General features: G+C 40.3%; 1 protein-coding gene across 2 annotated transcripts in view; it reads right to left on the bottom strand.

Moving 5' to 3' along the window:
- LRP2 (LDL receptor related protein 2) overlaps positions 1 to 20,783 on the bottom strand; it is a 144,667-nt gene that overhangs the window by 12,141 nt on the left and 111,743 nt on the right. For both annotated transcript variants that reach the window (XM_087949765.1, XM_087949766.1), the window contains exons 54-71: positions 19,915 to 20,092; positions 18,795 to 18,991; positions 18,001 to 18,246; positions 16,606 to 16,734; positions 14,691 to 14,810; positions 14,348 to 14,464; positions 14,015 to 14,131; positions 12,155 to 12,292; positions 10,575 to 10,697; positions 10,263 to 10,391; positions 8,274 to 8,405; positions 7,711 to 7,842; positions 5,767 to 5,910; positions 3,531 to 3,696; positions 2,789 to 2,917; positions 2,361 to 2,581; positions 1,438 to 1,614; positions 277 to 396 (exon numbers count right to left, since the gene is read on the bottom strand). In XM_087949765.1, the coding sequence (XP_087805891.1) occupies positions 277 to 396; positions 1,438 to 1,614; positions 2,361 to 2,581; positions 2,789 to 2,917; positions 3,531 to 3,696; positions 5,767 to 5,910; positions 7,711 to 7,842; positions 8,274 to 8,405; positions 10,263 to 10,391; positions 10,575 to 10,697; positions 12,155 to 12,292; positions 14,015 to 14,131; positions 14,348 to 14,464; positions 14,691 to 14,810; positions 16,606 to 16,734; positions 18,001 to 18,246; positions 18,795 to 18,991; positions 19,915 to 20,092 (2,715 nt within the window). The remainder of the gene's footprint in view (positions 1 to 276; positions 397 to 1,437; positions 1,615 to 2,360; positions 2,582 to 2,788; positions 2,918 to 3,530; positions 3,697 to 5,766; positions 5,911 to 7,710; positions 7,843 to 8,273; positions 8,406 to 10,262; positions 10,392 to 10,574; positions 10,698 to 12,154; positions 12,293 to 14,014; positions 14,132 to 14,347; positions 14,465 to 14,690; positions 14,811 to 16,605; positions 16,735 to 18,000; positions 18,247 to 18,794; positions 18,992 to 19,914; positions 20,093 to 20,783) is intronic.

Genomic DNA, 20,783 nt, shown 5'->3' with positions numbered 1-20,783 from the left:
GTCATGTTTCTGAAAGTTCCCTGTGGGGAAAAATAGTTCTAAATAAAAAAAAATTTATAAGGGAAAACATTTGGAGTAATAATTTTCTATCCAGTCTCCTGGCTTTTTGACTGCAGAGAGTTCCTTATTTGAAGGGATAATCCAAGATGCAGCTTTCTTGTTCTTGAAACTAAAGTACTGTTTACTCATTACCTTGGTTCTGTACGTGCATCAGATTTTACTCCCTTACACTCTGTCTCTTCTGAAAAAGGAGCAATGTCCAGTAACTCTCCTTACCTGCGTCACATTCTTCTGAGCTGCCTTCCACAAAACTAGCCCCTTGTGGACAAGCACAGGTATATCCCCCAGGTCTCAACAAGCAGAGGTGGCTGCAGACATCTTTGCACGGATTGGATACTGCAGAGACAATAGAAGAGGCATCAGAACGCCTTTGGTAAGACTCAACCTGTCAATCAGATTGGAAACATGGGAGCAGCAAGACAAGCTCAGAACAGACACAACGCTCCTTGGTCTCCTGAATTTGGTTCAGAAATGTTCCTTGGCGTTGTATGCCTTTTCCCCCTTTTCTTTTTCTCCCTGGTTCCTCTCTCCTTCCTTTTCAGTTTTAGAGATTATTAAGTTTGTATTGCTTCTGCATTGATGTTTTCACGATTTTAACCCTTGCTTGGACTTGGGATTAGGTCCATAGCTTCCTGAGACTTGGAAAAAGAGCTAGAAGAGGCCAAGTGTTTGTTTTGTCAGGTGTTTCCTCCTATCCTTTTAGTGCATTTCAAAGAGATAAAGTAAACTATGTACAGTGATGTCAGAGTCTAGATTCATAAATCTCTCTAAGCCACAATTTTTGGTCCATTTATTACATTATGAATGTAAGGCAGGGGTGCCCGCTTAGTGCTTAGATCTAGCCCATAGGGCTGCCCTGGAAACAGTGAAGGACCAGCCTGCAGTGCTCTGCCAGTGAAAATGGAGCTCGGATGGCCTCCTGCAGCCCCCTGGCAGTGAAAACAGAGCTTAGGAGGGCCTTCCCGGGGTCCGTTTTTCACTGGCAGAGGGCTGCAGGAGATCATCCCAGCCGAAAACAGAGCCCAGTAGGGCCACACACGGGCTGCAGGATGTTGATCTGCCCACGCCCACCCTGGCCACGCCCACTTGGCTCCCTGAGGTCAAACACATCCCTGATGTGGCCCTCAATGAAATCAAGTTTGACACCCCTGGTGTAAAGTCAGCCAGTCATGGCTTAGCAAACCACAATTATAAAAATGAATTGTGAATCCAGTTAATATCCAAGTCGCTGATGGCCTCCACAAATACAAGTTTCAAGCTGTCATTGATATCAAGCATGGAGAGATTTGCTCATCGGCAGATGATTGTTCATTTCTTCAAGTGTATCCTGTTTATTTGGGTATAACAACAATTCATACATCGAAGCATGGTCATTACCTGATTGGTTGCATCTGTGTTGGTGATAGATCCGGACTTGAGTGAGCCATGGGTTTATGGTCAACAGTTTGACTTTTTCTCCATTTCCAAACTTATCCTTTTTCCAGACTTCTCCTCTTTCTTTAGATGTCCAATACAGATGGCCTTCAAAGACATCAAGGCTATACGGGCTGCTGACTTTGGGGTTAAGTAAAAGAGATAAGTTAATAGCAAAGGCCAGCAACACTGTTATTCTAAGTATTATTACAGAAACAATAGCATTGTTCTCTTAGCATTTTTTCTGTGCATTTGCATTAGTGGATATAAACAGATTCTAGAAATTAAAATACCTCAAATCTTCTGTGGAACTTCACAAGAACTAAAAGCTTCACGTTTATGAAGCGTTTTCTTCATAAACAATCTCTGCTTAAGATAGAGATAATGGAGAAAATATGCGACTTTGCTATTTGAAATGATTCTATTAATCCTCAGAATAATATCAAAACTTCTGCCATTAGTCACCATAAAATTTCCCCTTGAACAGTTTCCTGAAGTCTTAAATATGAAATATTTTGGAAAATCAGTTCAATCCATGATAACTTTAATAAATTAGAATGCATTTTAATTCAATTTCTGGTGACTTCATGGATATGTCCATGTAGCTTTCAAAATATGCGCATGACAGTTCTCGTTTTAAAATTCCCAACATTGTTTAAAATCCTGATTTCTTGGTTGTTTCCCAACTGATGATTATTTGTTAGCCTGAACAAGAATACATTATTTAATGGTATCTTGAAATAGCATCTTGGAAGTCTGAAAGTACATGTCTACTCTGCAGCTCTTCCCCCTATTTCTCAAGGTCATTCTCACATACCATCATATTACCCAAGTCTGATTTGCTCAGCTTTTTTGCAGTCAGTTAAATTAGGCTGGATGTTACATACCTCCATGTGAAACAATTTTTCTATCTGTTCCATCAAACTTCATAGATTCAATTAGATTTTCCTTCTCGTCACTCCAGTAGATCCTGTCACTGTTCAGATAATCAATAGAAAGGCCAGTTGGCCAGCCAAGATCTTCAGAAACTAATGTATTCCTCTGTTGTCCATCCATCCAGGCACTTTCGATTTTTGGTTGCCTTCCCCAATCAGTCCAATACATTAACCTAAAAAAGCCAAACAAACAAGCAACTATTTATTAATTATTTGCTACACGTTTTCAAAGCCATCTAGAACAGAAGAAAGAGAAAGAAATCTTGACCAAAAATTGTAAGAAATGCATTATTTCATATTGCTTATTGTTTCTGCTACTATTATTATTGTTTGCACTCGAGTCAGAAGCATCAAGGTGCTTCCAGGTTGAAAATACTCACCCAAGCTTAGGGTTGACCACTATGGCTGCTGGCTGATCCAGCAGAGAATAGATTAACCATTTCCGATATCTCCCATCAAGTTTTGCCACCTCTATTCTGTTTGTCCCAGAATCAGTCCAATAAAGGTGCCTAATTAAGAAACAAAATGCATAACTTTTGAGTCATTTAACATTAGATTCCTAAATATTTGTTTTTTAATCTTCCTTATATAGTATTCAACGTTGTTTCATCTTCCTTATATTTAACTCAATTGGCCTGAATCAGGCAGTTGTCAAATCAGAATCTATTCAACAAGATTGCCCTGCTGTGAAACCCCCAAATTGCACTGCTAAAATTTCACCAGATCATGCCAGCACAATTTCTTGTAATTTTTTTCTTAAAAATAAAGGAAAAAATGTGCTTATTTTCTAATAAGACTCATTAAATAAGAACACTTCAAATGTCCACCGAGCATGAAAAATGGCCAGAAATATCCTGTTATCATAATATCACTAGCTTGTTCATGACAGCCTTCAGAGGCAGCAATAATAATTAATAACTTTAACAATGAAAATAATACAGACCCACAAAAGTTTAGCTACCTCATCCATCACCCAAAAAATTATGCCAATTAGCATTCAAGAAGTATTTTGCACAGGAAAAAAAAATAAATCAATAATTTTGAACTAAAATATGTCTTTGTGTGTGTTTGTGTGTATGTGTGTGTATTTCTGAAGCACTTTTATCTAACTTTAGCACTTACTTGCCAACCCAATCCACTGCTAAGCCAACAGGACTGATCAGGTATCTAAGGTTCAGGTCAACTTCTTTCACAGGATTATTTCCACTGCTTTCAAATGTGGGAATATATGCACGTTTGATGGAACCAAATTGTGATCCACGTCCAAGAATGCTGTAGTATACAACACCTAGAAGAGTTCAGACCTCTCTTTATATTTTCACTGGAAAAAACATTGTTTAGTGGGACAATACTGGGTTTCTAACATTTCAAATATGGGATTGATAGAAGCATGCAGTAACTCAGTTCACACATAGTGCTAATGCATATATTGGCTTAATTTTGATATGGCATGATTTGTTCAATGGATTACATTTTAATAAATCTGGCTTAACATTACTTTCGAATCCGTTCACCAATTCTGTCAGGCTAAGAAGAATTAACCCAACTCAATGGGTTGAGTTAAGCCTCCAACTTGCTGACTATTTGCAAAATATTTTCAGGCTTAAACTGTAGCAATGGATATGTATATCATTCACCCATTTTGGTTGGGTACAGCAGGGCAGGGGATGGTTTAAAACCATATGAACCAAAAATCAGCATTGCTGAAGCTAAGAAATTTAGTGCCCATATGCAGAAACTCTTGGAACTGCTTCAAAGAGTTCGACTTCTTGGAACAACAAGAACTATTTCAACATCTTGTAAAAATTAACAACCTGAAAAACATCTCTTTATAAATGGGTAACCAGGCTGTCAGGCTTCCTAATTTTTAATACACTAATTCTTAATTAGGATTTGATCCTCTGGGAGTTAGCTTACTAGATGACCACAAGTCCACTTTTTAATATTTTATCCTAATGCTGCTTTAGCAAAATTTAAACCAGGCTTGTCCAACCCGTGGCCCACGGGCCGCATGCGGCCCAGGTCGCCTCGTCATGCGGCCCAACGCCCACCCCAACCTTCATGAAAGATCCAGCAAGGAGGAGGAGGAGAGGCAGGCGCGAGGCGGGGCGAGGCGAGCAACAGAAAAGGCGGGCAGCTGCAGCCCAAAAGTCCCACCCCGCCACCTCCTGCTGTTGCCGCCGCCGCCGCTGCTGCTTCTGCCGCCACCGCCGCCGCCGCCGCTGCTTCTGCCCCCGCCGTAACCGTTGCTGCATTTGCAGGAGAGGTAGGCGCGAGGCGGGCGAGGCAAGAAAAGGCGGGCAGCCGCAGCCCAAAAGTCCCGCCCCACCACCTCCTGCTGTTGCCGCCGCTGCCGCCACCGCTGCTGCTTCTGCCCCCGCCGCCGCCACTGCTGCTTCTGCCCCCCCGCCGCCGCCGCCACCGCTGCTGCATTTGCAGGAGGAGAGGTAGGCGCGAGGCAGGCGAGCTTTCTTCTCCCCCCCCCCCCGCAAAATTTGGCCGGAAAATTATAAAATAAAAAATAAATAATTTTTAATAAATAATTAATAATTAATAATAAATAATAAATAATAAATAATAATTTTATATTATTTTATTAATTTAATTTAATTTAATTTAATTTAATTTAATTTAATTTAATTTAATTTAATTTAATTTAATTTAATTATTTAATTTAATTAATTATTTAATTTAATTAATTATTTAATTTAATTATGTGCGGCCCAAACCAAATTTTCATCTTCTAATGTGGCCCAGGGAAGGTGAAAGGTTGGACACCCCTGATTTAAACCAAACAGCCATACTAAAATCATGGGTCCCTAAATGACATTTGTAAGAGAAAAAAAGAGATCTCATTGGTCCCTACTATATGGTTTATTCAGGTATTATATATTACTATACCAGAGATGATAGAAGCTGTCAACAAGATGCTTCTCTACTTCCTGCAGCAAGTTTACTATATATAAAGTTTAAGATGATTGATAGATAGATAGATAGATAGATAGATAGATAGATAGATAGATAGATAGATAGATAGATAGATAGATAGATAGACAGACAGACAGACAGACAGACAAATAGATGATGGGTAGCATAAAAATATAATAAATATTAAGTCTAATTTGCATAGTGATTCATAATATTACATTTCACAAAGTTCTTACAAGCTACAATCATGTCTACTTAATAGATAAGGATGTAAAAATATTACATGCCCATTATTTAATGAATCCATGGAAAACAAATTCTGAAGAAGTTATTTCTTTGCTAGTAAGAAACACACACACACATGCACATATCCTGTGGCGACATTCTTGAAAAGAACTTTCTGTTCTAGTATCCAAAACCTAAAACATACTTAAGCCAATTCCTTCAGGATCCCAATGATAGTCTACTGCTTGAATGTGTTCCTCATTTTCAATATAGTCTGAATATTGCTCAGATGACATGTTGTATCTCCGAATACGGACATTATCTGGCAGAAGTAAGATTGGTGGGTTACCTAAAAAAAGAAAACGAAAACATTATGTTGCTGGAACTCAGCAATTCAAACACAAAAGGGATTTTTAAAGCATCTGCTTGTAATTTACTTGCTATAAAGCATTTGGATTATAAGATGTAGTACAATTAGCTATAAAACTCAGGGGCTGTTTTTGGTAATACTTATTCTAGTGTTAAAATGTTTTCCATATTGTAGTCTTCTTGTTATCCATAGATAAACCTGTTAGTACATTTTTATAATTAGGGCTGTCAAATCAATGGCATGCCATATGTTGATTGACACTTTGAATATGTCCCAGCTAGCCTGGCTGATAGGGAAGGATGGTGTAATGAAACAATATCTGGAAGGTTTTAATTGAAATGCAGTGAAGTGTTTCACTTTGTCTCTCCGAACAGGACATTCCCTATGCCAGGGGTCCCCAACCGCCGGTCCGCGGACCGGTACCGGGCCGCGGAACAAGCCTTACCGGGCCGCTGGTTGCTGGGCGCCGCCATCTTTTTTGGTAAAAAAGCAATTTTTCGTCAAAAGATGGTGGGCGTAGCGCTTGGTGAGCTTTTCGGGTAGAAAGCCATTTCTACCCGAAAAAGCTCACCAAGCGCTGAGCGCCACTTTTTTTTGATGAAAAATCACTTCCTGTGACGTCACCGGAAGTGATTTTTCGTCAAAAAAAAGATGGCGGCGCCCAGCTGACGCCGGAACCGGCCGCGGCGCCCAGCTGACGCCGGAACCGGGCCGCGGCGTCGAAAAGGTTGGGGATCCCTGCCCTATGCCACCTAACCAGCAATTTTAAAATTAGCCTCCATTTCAACATCCTCTTATCGCTCAGTAAGGAGAATAAGTGCTCGAGAAACAGGGATATAACATGTTCCAGTATTTATAATAGAAGTTTGAAGCCTGGCCTTGGACTAAATAATTTCCAGGAATTCCTATTTTAAATAGAGATGACCGGGAGAAGAACAGTTTCTATAATAAAGTAAACAGAGAGATTTGTAGTGCTTTCAAAACAAATATGTTTTATTAGGGCATCAGCTCTCACAAGCAGCAGTCATCTGATTCCCTATTACAGAGCTTTGACTACAGAGAGAAACACCCCTCTTCCTCTCTCGGGAGTTAAAGTCCCTTGGAAGCTCTTTGATATTGTCCCACCTTGATTGTTGATGAAGACCTTTGTTGTGATACTGTATGTTCTCACCAGCACATATCTCCCTTTCAATGGAAGGACATATCAATGCCCAATGTACTTGTTAGATCTGGAGGAGTGGGCGCAAGGAACGGAGACGAGGCATCGAATAGTGACTCAACTCTTTATTAGTGACTTCAGAAAGAGAACAGAACGCTTGGGCAGCAGCAGCTCCTTTTATAGAGCTGGCTGCTGTCACAATGTCCAATGATTCAAGTTTGCTGCGCTGGAAGCGTCCAATCGGCGGCGACCCGCTGTCAGCCAATCAGATTAGCCAGAGACGACCAATCACGATCTGCTAATTGTGGGCCAATGAGAAGTGCAGGATTACGAGCCTGCTGTGGAAGTAAAACTATTAGGATTCAAACCCAATGCGTTTGCTTAGTTCGTAACAGTACTACTTAGCACCTCAATGGAAATAAGAGTTTGGATGGAGACCCCTGGCCTTGGGTTGAGTGGGACTGGAGAAGGTCTCTCCAACCAATTAGGTTGGCCCCTGTGGTTATCCTCTCTCTCTGGTCAGCTCTGTGATCAGTATCCTTCCAGTAAGACGTGCTGGCTGTAGCCCCATTCACCCCTACAAAATAAATTATTTCCAGAGAAATCCTGGCTGCTCTTACCATTGGCTGCACATTGCCTTCCCTGTTGATCCCCAACAGATCGAAATCCCTCTGCACAAAAGCATTCATAACTTCCTTTGGAATTCTTACAAAGCTGTGGACAAGAACCGAAGACTTCACATTCGTTGACATCTGAAATCAATGACAAATAGAGTTTTCATTTTTATTTAGTACAGAAAATAATGCCTTGGCTGAGATGCTATTTTCTACCCTGACGGTTCCAATATTTTGCTCACTTTGATATCATTTTAAGTCTGAGCCAGACAAATGATATTAGGTTTGCACTGACAGCATCCTTCCAGCAGAATCTCTCCCACATCTGCCCTTCAATAATCATCTCAATTTGTATGTGTGTTTTTAAGAATAATAGTAACAACAATAACAGAGCAACAACTTCCAACAGTGATCTAAAATATTGTATGACATAGGATTTGGCACTATAAAAAGAAAAACAGAAGTGAATAAAATAAGTTTGAAGGGAAAAGCACAATATATTGATATTGTGTGGGCTCAAGGTTGCTGAGCATTTCCAAGGTAGAAAACAAAGTATAGATGAAAACTACCATCACAGGTATTCCTGTCCAGTTCACTGGGGTGGTATCCAGGCCTGCAGCTACATATAAAGCCACCTTCATTTAGGTTGGTGCAATTGTGTTCACAGATATTTTCAGCACATGTTCTGCCTGTTTCGGGATCTTAAAGAAAAAGAGTTGGAGAGGTAGACATAAGTTTTGATCAGTAAGGATAAAAGAATTACAATTCATAGCATTTTTCCTCAATTTCCCTTTGGCTTTGTCCTCTTCTATTCTTAAAGAAAATAACCTTTGAAATAAAAAAAAATCACAAAACAAGTTTGATTGAAAATACCATTATTACTAAGGTAATAGTTTTGTAGGCAATTGAGGGGCAGAAAACAATTATAGCTATTTTAAGAACCAGTCATAATTATGCTTTACAAAGAAGTCATCCATTAATTAACAGTGAATTCTTTTCAAAACAGTCCAATCCATTTTAGAGTTAACTTATGTATAGTACCAGGCCGCTCCATACTGATGGTGCTGAAAGGAAGAGGGAGATTCAAATGGCATTTTAATGAACTTTGGTTAAATTGTCATCACCTAAAAAATAATAATGGAGAAATTCTAATTGGTGCTGATGAGGAGCAGACTGTAAAGTCTTATCACTTTGGCTCCTCTTTTTTTCCAACAATATATTTTTCCTCTTCCTTTTTTCTGTTCTTATTTACCATGATCATAGACCACCAACTACAACACTCACAGCAGTTTGCAAAGATGTCAAATCCATAAAACCACTATAAAATATCCCACTAATATAAGACCACTCCTGATAGCTGGGCTTTATTATTATGCCTTAAATATTTGAGGCTCTAAAAAATTAAGTTGGTGTTCGTTAACATCAATGGGAGAAAAATCTTTGAAATCTTTGATATACAGCACTCTTTTATTATTTCTGTTGGAGAGCTGATTTTTTTCTTAATTTACATATACACAGCTATGACTAAATCCTTTCTATTCCCCATTAGTTATACTCAGTTATATTGATTAAAAGAAACAGCTTATTTATTAAAATCACTAGCACAGTAAAGATTCTTTTCCTTCCTAGTATACTTTGAATAAATAAGCTGGAAGGATAAAGGGGTTAACATGGAGGCAGTATTGTTCACTATAATTTGAGGCAGTCTTTCATAACTCAGTTCCTCCTCAATGTTTCAGTTTTCAGCATCCATAAATTCCCAAATGGCATGGCCAAAGGATTATGGGATATGTAATCTAAGACATTTGGGGAGCACCAGGTTACTGAATGCTGTGTTAAGTTGTGTCACTGAGATAAAAAACCTGCGTTCAAGTTTCAGCTGCTGGAATGGTGTTACCAAAATAAATGAAATGGGGCAGGGATGGGCTGCTGGGGGTTTGCAGGGGTTTGGGTAGGCCCCCAGCTAAGATTCTGTGCAGTTTGGAGAACCCCCAAATCACACTCCTGGCTGGCCCTAGCCACCATGCCTCACACCTCCCAGGAGTCCCCCCGCGGCCCGTTTTGGATGCAGGTAAGTGCAGGGTGCGTATGGATTCTCGGGCGAGTGAAAAACAGGCCTCCTGGATGTTTGGGAAGGCCGGAAATTGACCCATTTCTGGCTTCCAGAGAGCCTCTGGAGTCCGGGGAGGCCGTTTCATCCTCTCAGAGGCTCGAGAAAAGCCTCCAGAGCCCAGGGAAGGCAAATACCCCCCCCCCCCCACCATGGTACAGGAGACCAACTAGGCCACGCCCACCATGGCCACACCCACCCAGCAACTGGGCAGAGAACCCTTTGCTGAAATGGGGGCAGTTAAGAAAGGGAGAGAGACATCATAGTTCATTGTGACAGATCAGATTGGGAGGCATTTTCTCTTTCGGGGATTGTTTTACTTCAATGGATTTCCCCACAATTTTCAATCGCCCTGAAACATGAAGTTTCCACTTCACCCCATCTGAGAAATCCTGCAAGAAAACAAAAAAATACATAATAATGTCCATGCAACCACAACAATACTCACTGCAGCCGAGCTCATCAAAGTGGTTTCCACAGTCATCATAATTATCACAGACATAATGCAATGGGATACAATTTCCATTGCCACACTTAAATTCTTCAGGAGTGCAAGGTTTGGGAGTAGGTTCTTTGCCTGCATTAAAAAAAAGGACATGCACACTTTGCATAACTTTGTGATAACTAGTAAATTATTATTCTGCAAACTATATGGACAAAGTTAAGAGGATAAACATAGGTATGAGCATCTGAACCCAAGACAACAAAACAGCAAATTCATCTATTCATTCCTGTAGTTCAGATAAATGGATAAACCTACAATGCTCTTCTTTCTCATCGCTTCCATCTCCGCAGTCATCCTCCTGGTTACACAACTCCTGGCTGTAGATGCAGCGATTATTCTCACAACGAAAGCGGTAAGGGGGCTCACAGACAACATCCACTGAAATTGGAGAGGTCACAAGAGTTTAAATATTGTTTATGGGTCACTGTTTCAAAATACTTCCTGAATGTTATACGGTAGTGCTAAACTACTACTTAAATTCATATATTTAAGGATGATGGACTAATGAAAGCATGTAGCTTAAATTACCCATAATCAGCGACAGGTATACATTCAGGGACTCACTAATCCTGTCTCGTCAGAGTTATGCCATCCTATTATCTGTGGTTAACATCTGGCCAATATTAATTCTAGTTAATACCAGGTAGGAAAAGCCTGCAGAACCTGGTTTCTGAATTTCTTTCCCAAGCCCACAACAGCAGCTCCACTCTGATCCGGGAAGGAAACTGTGAAGTTGATCTTTCTTTTACTGGCTTTCATCCATTGCAAATTTAGCTCTGCACTATTCTGTTTTTGGACAGCTATCCTGATGTCAGACAGAGTCTAATGCACCCTTATTTATTTATAAATTTATTTTATCTGAAAAAAGTTGAATTTATATTTATATTGAATATTTAAATATAAATTAAATATTTACATTAAATATTTAAATATAAATTGAATATTTATATTTATATTATTTATATTTATATTGAATTTATATTGTTCCTACGTTGTTCTCTGAGTTTATCACGAGTAGATCTGAGAAAGCTTCTTGAGATTCTTTTCAGGTTGACATGAAAAACTTCCGACTCCCTGATTAATTTTCTAATTTCCCCCTCAGGCTCAGGTTTGTTTATATGCTTAGTAATCTCTGTATGATCTTAGTAATCTCTGTATAAATTTTAGTAATCTCTGTATAAAGGGACAAGGTGGCTCAGTGGCTAAGACATTGAGTTTGTCAATCAAAAAGGTTGGCAGTTCGGTGGTTCGAATCCCTACTGCCATGTAACGGGGTAAGCTCCGTTTTAAGCTACTTGTCCCAGCTTCTGCCAACTTAGCAGTTGAAAAGCACATAAAAATGCAAGTAAACAGATAGGGACCACTTTGGTGGGAAGGTAACAGCGTTCCATGTGCCTTTGACATTTAGTCATGCCAGCTACATGACCATGGAGACGTCTTCGGACAGTGCTGGCTCTTTGGCTTTGAAACAGAGATGAGCACTGCCCAACTAGCACATATATGTGAGGGGAATCATTACCTTTACCTTTTAATCTCTGAATTTCATTTGCTACATTATTCGTCAATTCCATTAGCTACAAAAATGCATATGCCAAAATCAAAGATCTAAGAACCTGTGTGTATTCTCAAAAGGCACCCTTCTCCGTGTAACAGAAAAAGCTGATCTTGAATCCAAGAGGAGGTTAGGATATGGAAAGTTAAGTATGTGGTTGCCAATCTATCATTCAAATATAAAATCAACTTCTCAGTTCTAATTTTCTGGTATTTCAAAGATGGTCCAAAGATAGATGGACCTAAGAGTGGGCTTTAAAAACAACAACAAATCTTCAGCTTACAGCAGAACTGGAGTTCTTCATCTGTCCCATCTCCACAGTCGTCATCACCATCACATTTCCAATAGGGCTGAATACAGATGTGGTTCTTGCACTCGAACATTGAAGGGGGACAGTAAGAACCATTTGGATAGCGAGTGGCTGATAAAAAGACATTCAATTTTAATATCATGGTCCTTGTAATACTACGCAAGCGATTTCTTAATCTTTTTCTTCATACATAATCTCATTTTCTATGATCTAGTGAATGTTTTCCCTCTTACTAACATATTGCTAATTATTAGTTCATTGGATCCTGACTTTAGAGCAGAGGTCTCAAACTCAATTTACCTGGGGGCCGCTGGAGGCAGAGTCTGGGTGAGGCTGGGCCGCATAAGGGATTCCACAAAAAACGTTGTTAAAAAAATATCCTCAAATGTCATCAACAGTTAATGATTTCTCCAATACATGAACTGTCCTGAACACATGAATGGAACATTGAATGAAGATCATGAACAGTTCCTCAGAACATGGCTTCTCCAGCTTACCCCTTGCTGCCAGAGACTTGACAACGCTTCCTCTCACATATCTGAGCCACATTTGGCTTGAGAGAGGAGGCACTTGAGACCCTCAGTATGGCTTGAAGATGATCATCAGAAAGTCTGGACCTGTACTTGGACTTGTTAAAGTTCAGGGTGGAGAAGAAGCCACGACGAGGAACGGCGGGCGGGACTTCCTTCAGAGGTCCATTCCCCCTGCGGGCCGCACTAATATTATACTTTCATATCACGGTGGGGGCCACAGGATATTGTCCTGCGGGCCACAATTGGCCCGCAGGCCGCAAGTTTGAGACTCCTGCTTTAGAGGGATTTAGTAATAGCAACTTTAATATGACTTTAATAAGGGGTATCTTTTCCTTTTTAAGGAGTATTGCTTTATCCTGTACTGCAGGGGTCTCCAAATCCTAGTCCACTGATACCAGTCCACAGCCCGTTGGGGTCGGTGGTTGTTGGGAAGTGGTGGGCGAGCGTGCGAAGGTGCAAGCAACAGGTGCGCATACAAAACCTTCCCTGCCCAGTGCCACAGCTGCTGCCAGTCCGCAGAGCCAGAAAGATTGGGTACAGAGCTTGTGTAGAAAAATATAATGTGGAGTAGAAACAGGAAATAAATTATTTTAAAAAAAGTAATCAGGCAGAATAAAGTGTGTACAGGTAATCCTTAACTTACAACCATTTGTTTAGTGAAAGTTACAACGGCACTGCAAAAACTTACTTAAAACTGGTACACACACTTACAACCATTGTAGCATTGCCACGGTCACATGAGGCAGTTGGCCTATATTTACAACAGCGGCATTAGCCCAGAGTCAGGTGATCGCTATTTGCGACTTTCTCAGCTGGCTTCTGACAAAGTCAATGGGGAGAAGCCAGAGTCGCTTAACAACCATGTTATTAACTTAGCAACGGCAAGTGAATTGCTTAACAACCCTGGCACAGAAAGTCGTAAAATTGGCTGTGACTCACTTAACAACTTGTTTAACCACAAAAATTCTGGTCTCAACTGTGGTCGTGATTCAAGGACTACCTGTATCTGATTTCTCTTGTATCCGGCAACCTTAAAAGTTGAGGATTATAGAGCAGATTTTAGGGATCTGGGAGACTGTGCTGAATAGGGCAGGGGGGAGAAAGAGTCCTACAGTGATGCCAGAATTCTCTTTTTATCATTTCTGCTCATCCTGATTGCATTCAGTATTTCTTGACATTCATCTCGTTGTAGAAAAGAAAGGTAGCCATTTATTTTCCCAGCCTCACAAAAAAAAAAAAAAAAAGACATGATATTATAAGGAACTGGCATCAAGTTTCTGCCACGAATCAGAGAACTCACGACAAGATGCTTCGTCAGAGAAATCGAGGCAGTCCGCGCTACCGTCGCACCGGAATCGTTCTCCAATACAGTGGCCACTGTTGCATTGGAAAAAACCTGGGTGGCAGGTCCTTAGTTCTGAAAAGGAGAGTAAATAACTACTGAAATCTTTTCTTTTCTTTAAAAGCCATGAGGTGGGTGGTTTGGTTGGGGGCAGGGAAGAGAGAGAAAGGAAGGGAGGGAGGGAGGGAGGGGGAGAGAGAGAGAGAGAGAGAGAGAGGAGAGAGAAAGAGAGGGGGAGAGAGGGAGAGGGGAGGACAGATGCATAAAGTCAAAGGAATGACAAATACACACCACAGTCTAGTTCATCTGAGTTGTCTTCACAGTCATTGTCATGGTCACACAGCCACCGAGAAGGAATGCAGCGCAAGTTTGCACACCGAAACTCACTTTCTGTGCATTCACGAGGACCTTGCAATAAGAATCATTCGAACACGGTTTGAACTTTTGCAAATTCATTCAGAACAGAATACCTAAATAGGTTGACACTGTTGCTCACTTGCTAATTTTTTCATTGAAAGTATTGGAAATTATGCAGTTTGGAAGGGACAGATTCCCCCCTCCAACCCACCTCCCCCAAAGCAACCAACACTGCAGTTTTTGGTTAAAGGAAAAAAAAAAAAGGGAAAGCCCTTACTGCAGTTTTGTTCATCGGAGTTATCCCCACAGTCATTGTTTCCATCGCATTTCCATCGCAGAGGAATACACCGGTGATTATCACAACGGAAATCTCCCAAAGGATCACAAGTTAGGGATTCTGCAAGAACACACATGTGCCCAAGGCAGAGAGAAATCACTTGCCAGGAACAATTAACACACCTTTCTCAAATGCAACTTGGAAAGAAGAGATGCACAAATAAGGTTGGTACAGGGATGGCAACAGCAGAAAATTAAACAGTAAAAGACTTTGTTGGAAGTGATTCCTCAAAGGGCATACTTTGAAAAAGAAATACAGGTAGTCTTCACATAGTGACTGCCTTGTTCAAGAACCAACTGCAGTTAGGAGGGTGATGAAAAGCTAACTTTGCAAGCAAGCCTCACATTTATAACTTTCACAGGTCTGTAAAGCAAAGGAAATTTAACTCCTGGCAGGCAATTTAACTCCTCCATTTTATACTCATGCCTTACTCCCCCCCCCCTCGCACCAACTATTACATTTGTTAAATCCCCTCCTGTTCATTTCAGCCCACTGCTCACACCTGTCTGCAGTGAATCTTTGAAACACTTATTTCGTTTAAATGTTAGCCAGTTTCCTCTCAGCTTTGTATCATCCATTCTAACCTCGGGCCATATCACTGACAAGTGTTGAACAGCACCTGGCCCAGGGCAGAGGCCTGTGGCCTCCCTAGATAGTTCCCTCCTAGCTGAAGTGGAGATATTAAGCAGGCTTTCGATCACCTACTATATTAGTCCATTTATAACAGGGGTAGTATCTTCTACAGCCCTATTTTGCAATTTTATTTTAAGTAGAGTATTATGAGATTTACTTCCCTCCTGTCTTTCAGAACCTCCCTTTCAGGATTTTGCTAAGATTACTGAGAATGATTTGGTGATCATTTCTGCTTCAGTACCCTGGAATGTAAATCCATGTCATCTTGGATACATGTATTCATTTAATTTAGTCAAGGTCTCTCTTACTCTCTCCTTGTCTGTCTTAAGTTGCAGTTTTCTCATTCCCCAGTGGCACAATGAACACCAGCTAGGGCTCTATGTATTTTCCGAGAGAAGGCAGGCACAAAACGTACATTAAGAAGTTCTACCCTCTCACTATCACCCATTACCACCTTACACTACTTTCTCCTAGCAATGGAGCTCTTTGATTTTTTATTTTATTTCAAGCAAATTTCCTTTACCATTTATGCACAGCCTTTGGGGATTTGTCAAATATTCGGAAAAGCTTTAAAAGATAATCATATATAATTATGTATATCTTGCCTTTATTATTGTTATAAATAAATTCAAGGTGGCAAACATACTAATCCTCTTTCCTCCACTTATCTGCCTGACAGAAATAATCTTGTGAGGCGAGTTGGGTTGAGAGAACATGACTAGCTGAAAGAGAGCTGACCAGAGAGCTTTCGGGTGGGACTAGAACTCACAGCGTCCTGGTTTGGAGTCTGGTGCCTTAACCGCCACACCAAACTGGCTATTCTTCCCACTTAACAAAAATATGCCCAGATGAAAAGACCCTCATAAGTCTATGTTTGAATTCACAGCAAATAAGCACAAATTCCGTTGCACCTTGAGCGGGAACAACAGCAATTGAATGTAGACAGTAACAACTAGATGATAATTTCAGATAATTTGGACCTTCACAAGAGCAAATAATAGAGAAAATCAACAATTTCAATTCCTGTAAATAATTTACCTCCCAGGTCCTTAATTTCAAGTGCTGTTAATGACCTCCCATGTCTTAGCACATGAAAAGCATCCATTACTGTGACATTCCTGCCACCAACATTCTCATAGAGGCATTGCTTGCAAGCGGCACAGAAGCAAATATGGGGCTCTCCGTTTTTACAAGGCATCCATTTTGCAGCTCCTAAACTTACCACAGCCTTGTTCATCACTGTTGTCTCTGCAGTCATTGTAACCGTTGCAGACAGACCAGAGAGGGATGCAGCGGTAATTGGTCCTACAGCTAAATTCTGTATAATTATCACATCGATAGGCAGGACCCACTAAAACAAAAGGAGAGAAAAAGTTACATTGCTTTCTGATCAAATTCTTTATTAGAGAAAATAATAAGCAACACACCAAGGTTATTTTCAAAAATGCAATAGTAAATAAGCTATAATCACTAATATATATTTATTTTTCAATTCAATTAAGCATTTTCCACATAAAGGTGCTTAACAAGTGACTATTTTTAAAAAATGTATACTATGTAGATAAATAAATAAAATAGCCTTCCTTAATCAGGCAACTTCCTACACCCAGTAATTGGGAGATGATGCCCAATATATCTTGATAATACCAATAGGGAAACATTGACTTTAAAAACTTCTATTCTTCATTGATATTGTCCCTTATCAGAAGTGATCCCTTTACTTATGATAGAATTAGAATTATATCTAACTACAGTTTTTCCTAACTGTTTTATAACCTTAAAATTGTACTGGCCTAATTCTCTCCCATTAGCATAAGATTTTGTCAATAAGTATTCATTGTATACCAAAGTTGCTAGGCCCTGATAATTTGGTTCAACAGACCCAAATTCAGGGCTCAATGGCTTTGGTATATACTCAATTCTTTTTAAAAAATTGAAGTGTAGAGATATCCCTCAGTCTCAAACATAATCTTTTCCTGCTGTGATACATGGATTCAATAGATTTGTTGATTTAATATAAAACGGCTCAGTTGGATTTTACATTACATTTCTACCTCCCTTACAGGTGGCATATTATACGTGATTAGAATGGTATTTGAGTCTGATGTATTATGCATCAGTTCAGAAATAAAATCAGAGTTTGATGGGACTTATAGATACCAGGTAGTACTCTAAAAGGTTAATTGTTTCAAATCAGGAATGATAGGGACCCTGCCTCTTTCCCAAATAGATTTCCAAAAACAGAGGAGTCCTTTACTTTTAGAAAAGGAAAGAAGAGATGGGGCAGGAAAAGCAGTGGAACAGTTCCAAACTATTAGTAGGTTTTTCCTTGAAGTCTTTCACATCAAAGTACAAAGTGAACTCCCTTAAAGTGACTACAGGCAAATAAAGGCAGGTTCTTCCATCCCTTTCAACATGGAAGTGATTATTTGTTTAGTCAAGATTAATATTCATGCATAAAGGATCAGGCGTTTCTTCAACTGGAAGCAATGTGACTGGTGTGATTTCTGCAATATGCATAACAGGAAAGATGCACCATGGAGAGTTATTCCCCTGCATACTCATTCTCTTAATTGGTATAGCAATGATAAAGTAGCTCAAAATGTGTTTTGCTTACTGCATTCATGGAATGGTTCATCTGAGTTATCACCACAATCATTATCCACATCACATTTCCAGGTCTGGGGGATGCATCGGCCATTGTTACATTCAAATTGGCCTGGAGGACAAGTTCTGCTGGCACAATGAGCGCTATCCTCATCTGAATTATCACCACAGTCATCTTCTCGGTCACACTGCCAGGCTTCCGGGATGCATCGTTTGTTAGCGCATTGCCACTGGTGAGATTCGCATTGGTGATTGGCTAAAAGAAACCAGAATTTTACATTGCTAACAAAATTTGTGATACAATTTCATTCAGAGAACGGCAAAAAATTTTTTTAAAATCCTGAAAACCCTGACATCCAGATAGATGGAAACATTTTATACAGAGAAACATCAATATGGAGCTGCCTTTTCCAGGCCAGGTGCCTTCCAGATGCAATGGAATTTCGACTCTCAGAAAATCTTGACAGCATGAAGAAGCTTCTTGGATGAGGAAGCGAAAGAGAAACCAGGAAGTCCAGTTGCCTCTTGAAAAAAAAAAAAACATCTTTGGGACAACTGTGACCTGGAGGACTGAGAATCTCCGTAGACATCATGACAGCATGAAAATCTAGAGAGTCCCAAGTCATGAACCTGGTGAATGTACTAAAAACTCAAAGCAGCTTTGGTCTTGGGTGGGTTATAATGGCTATTCTGTTGAGGTCTGTCTATTTCCTACTCATAGAAACTGAATCGTCTAAATCTGTTTATGGTCATGATAAATACCTGGGTGATATTTATGAATAGATTAGAGAGCTTGCCACATACCACAAAGCACATGATCTTCATCGGATCCATCAGGACACTCTGGGACAGTGTTGCACAAGTAGTGGGAACTAGTACAGTTGCCATCATTGCATTGGAATTGCCCGACACGGCAGTATCTAACTGGACATGTAGGAGGTTCATCGGACCCATCCCGACAATCTCTTTGGCCATCACATTTCCACCAGATAGGAATGCATCTATGGGAAACAGAAAATATGTTTCTTTGCAGGAGTTTGCAGATACAAAGTACAAATGCATAGCTTGCGGCAGATGCTGCAAGTGAAGAAGAGTCTTTTCCTTTTTCAACCCAAAGCATTGCAGAACTTAGTCCACGGGTGTCAAACTCGTGGCCTGTAGGCCGGATGCATCACAAGCTGGCCGTGCCCACCCCTGGTTTAGCGAAGGGGGGAAACGTTGTGATACGTTACGTGACAACAATGTGTCATTGTGAGTTTGACACCCCTGACTTTGGTCAAGCTGATCGTTTGAATAGCACCCCAGCCTCCCTGGTAGCAAAGTGACAAGAGGTAATGTTACTGAAGAAGTAGAAATGAGGAATCCTATGCTACTGGGCTCTCCAAAGGCCAGTGACTCTTGAAGTTGCTGGCTGGAAATTCTGGGGATTGTAATCCAACCTTCTAGAAGTACCAGGGAGGGAAGGCTGGGATAGTGAGTAGAAGGTCAGACTAAAATGGAGAATTTCTGATTCAGATCCTCATTCTACATAAAGCTCACTGAGTGTAGACAACTCTTTTTCTTACTGATTAGCCACGGTGGCACAGTGGTTAGAGTGCCATACTCCAGGCTACTTCTGCTGACTGCCGTCTGCTTGCGATTTGGCAGTTCAAATTTCACCCGGCTCAAGGTTGACTCAGCTTTCCATCTTTCCGAGGTGGGTAAAATGAGGACTCAAATTGTTGGGGGGCAATATGCTGACTCTGCAAACTGCTTAGAGAGGACTGTAAACCACTGTGAAGCAGTATATAAGGCTAAGTGCTATTTCTAGTGCTATTAAATGAGAGTCAAGCAGTAACATACAGCATCCTAATTGGAAGTATCCTTTGAAATATAGGACATACAATGCAACAAATAAAGCAATTGTGTCATTGCATATGCCTACCTTTCAGTGTCAGCACACAGGAATTGAGTGCTGGAGCACATTGGGAGGCAGTGAGCTGTGCTGCCCAACTGCATTACCATAAAGTTATCAGGACATTCACAGGAATAACCGGAGCCACCATTTTTTATTAGGCACAGATGAGAACAGCCACCGTTGTTGGTCCCACAAGGATTGCTTACTAGTAAAAAAAAAAAAAAAAAAGGTGAGAAATATCTAATTATTCCCCATCACCAAAATACCACAAATGACATTATTGCTAATAAAATGGTCAAGAATGCTCCAATTTTTGCTCTATCAATCCAAAATGTTTGCATTTTAACCTACAGATCTGGATCAGGATATGTTGGACCCAAAGACAATATTTGAATTGTTCGCTACGTTGGCCCTATGTGAAAGTGTTTAAATGGAATACAGGGAGTCCTCGAGTTACAACAGTTCATTTAAAATTATAATGGCACTGAAAAAAGTGACTTATGATGATTTTTCACACTTACAGCCTTTGTAGGATCTCCATGATCATGAGATCGAAATTCAGATGCTTAGCAACTGGTTCATATTTATGACCATTGCTATGTCCCGGGGTCATGGGATCCCCTTTTGCAACCTTCTGACGAGCAAAATCCATGGGGAAGCCAGGTTCACTTAACAACCGGGTCACTAACTTATCAACTGCAGTGATTCACTTCTAAACTGTGGCAAGAAATGTCATCACATGGGACAAAACTCGCTTAACAAATACCCCACTTAACAATGGAAAGTTTGGGCTCCATTGTAGTCATAAGTCGAGGACTATCTGTATTCAACCTACTTAACATCCTGGAAAAAAAGTTCCCTGGCTTATTAAATGGAAATTAGTGATGAGTTATATG

Source organism: Notechis scutatus, chromosome 1 (assembly GCF_049901735.1).
Source record: "Notechis scutatus isolate UNSWTSFEM ecotype Mainland chromosome 1, rNotScu1.2, whole genome shotgun sequence".
NCBI classification, from domain to species: Eukaryota; Metazoa; Chordata; class Lepidosauria; order Squamata; family Elapidae; genus Notechis; species Notechis scutatus.
This window is presented reverse-complemented; position numbering and strand designations above follow the sequence as displayed.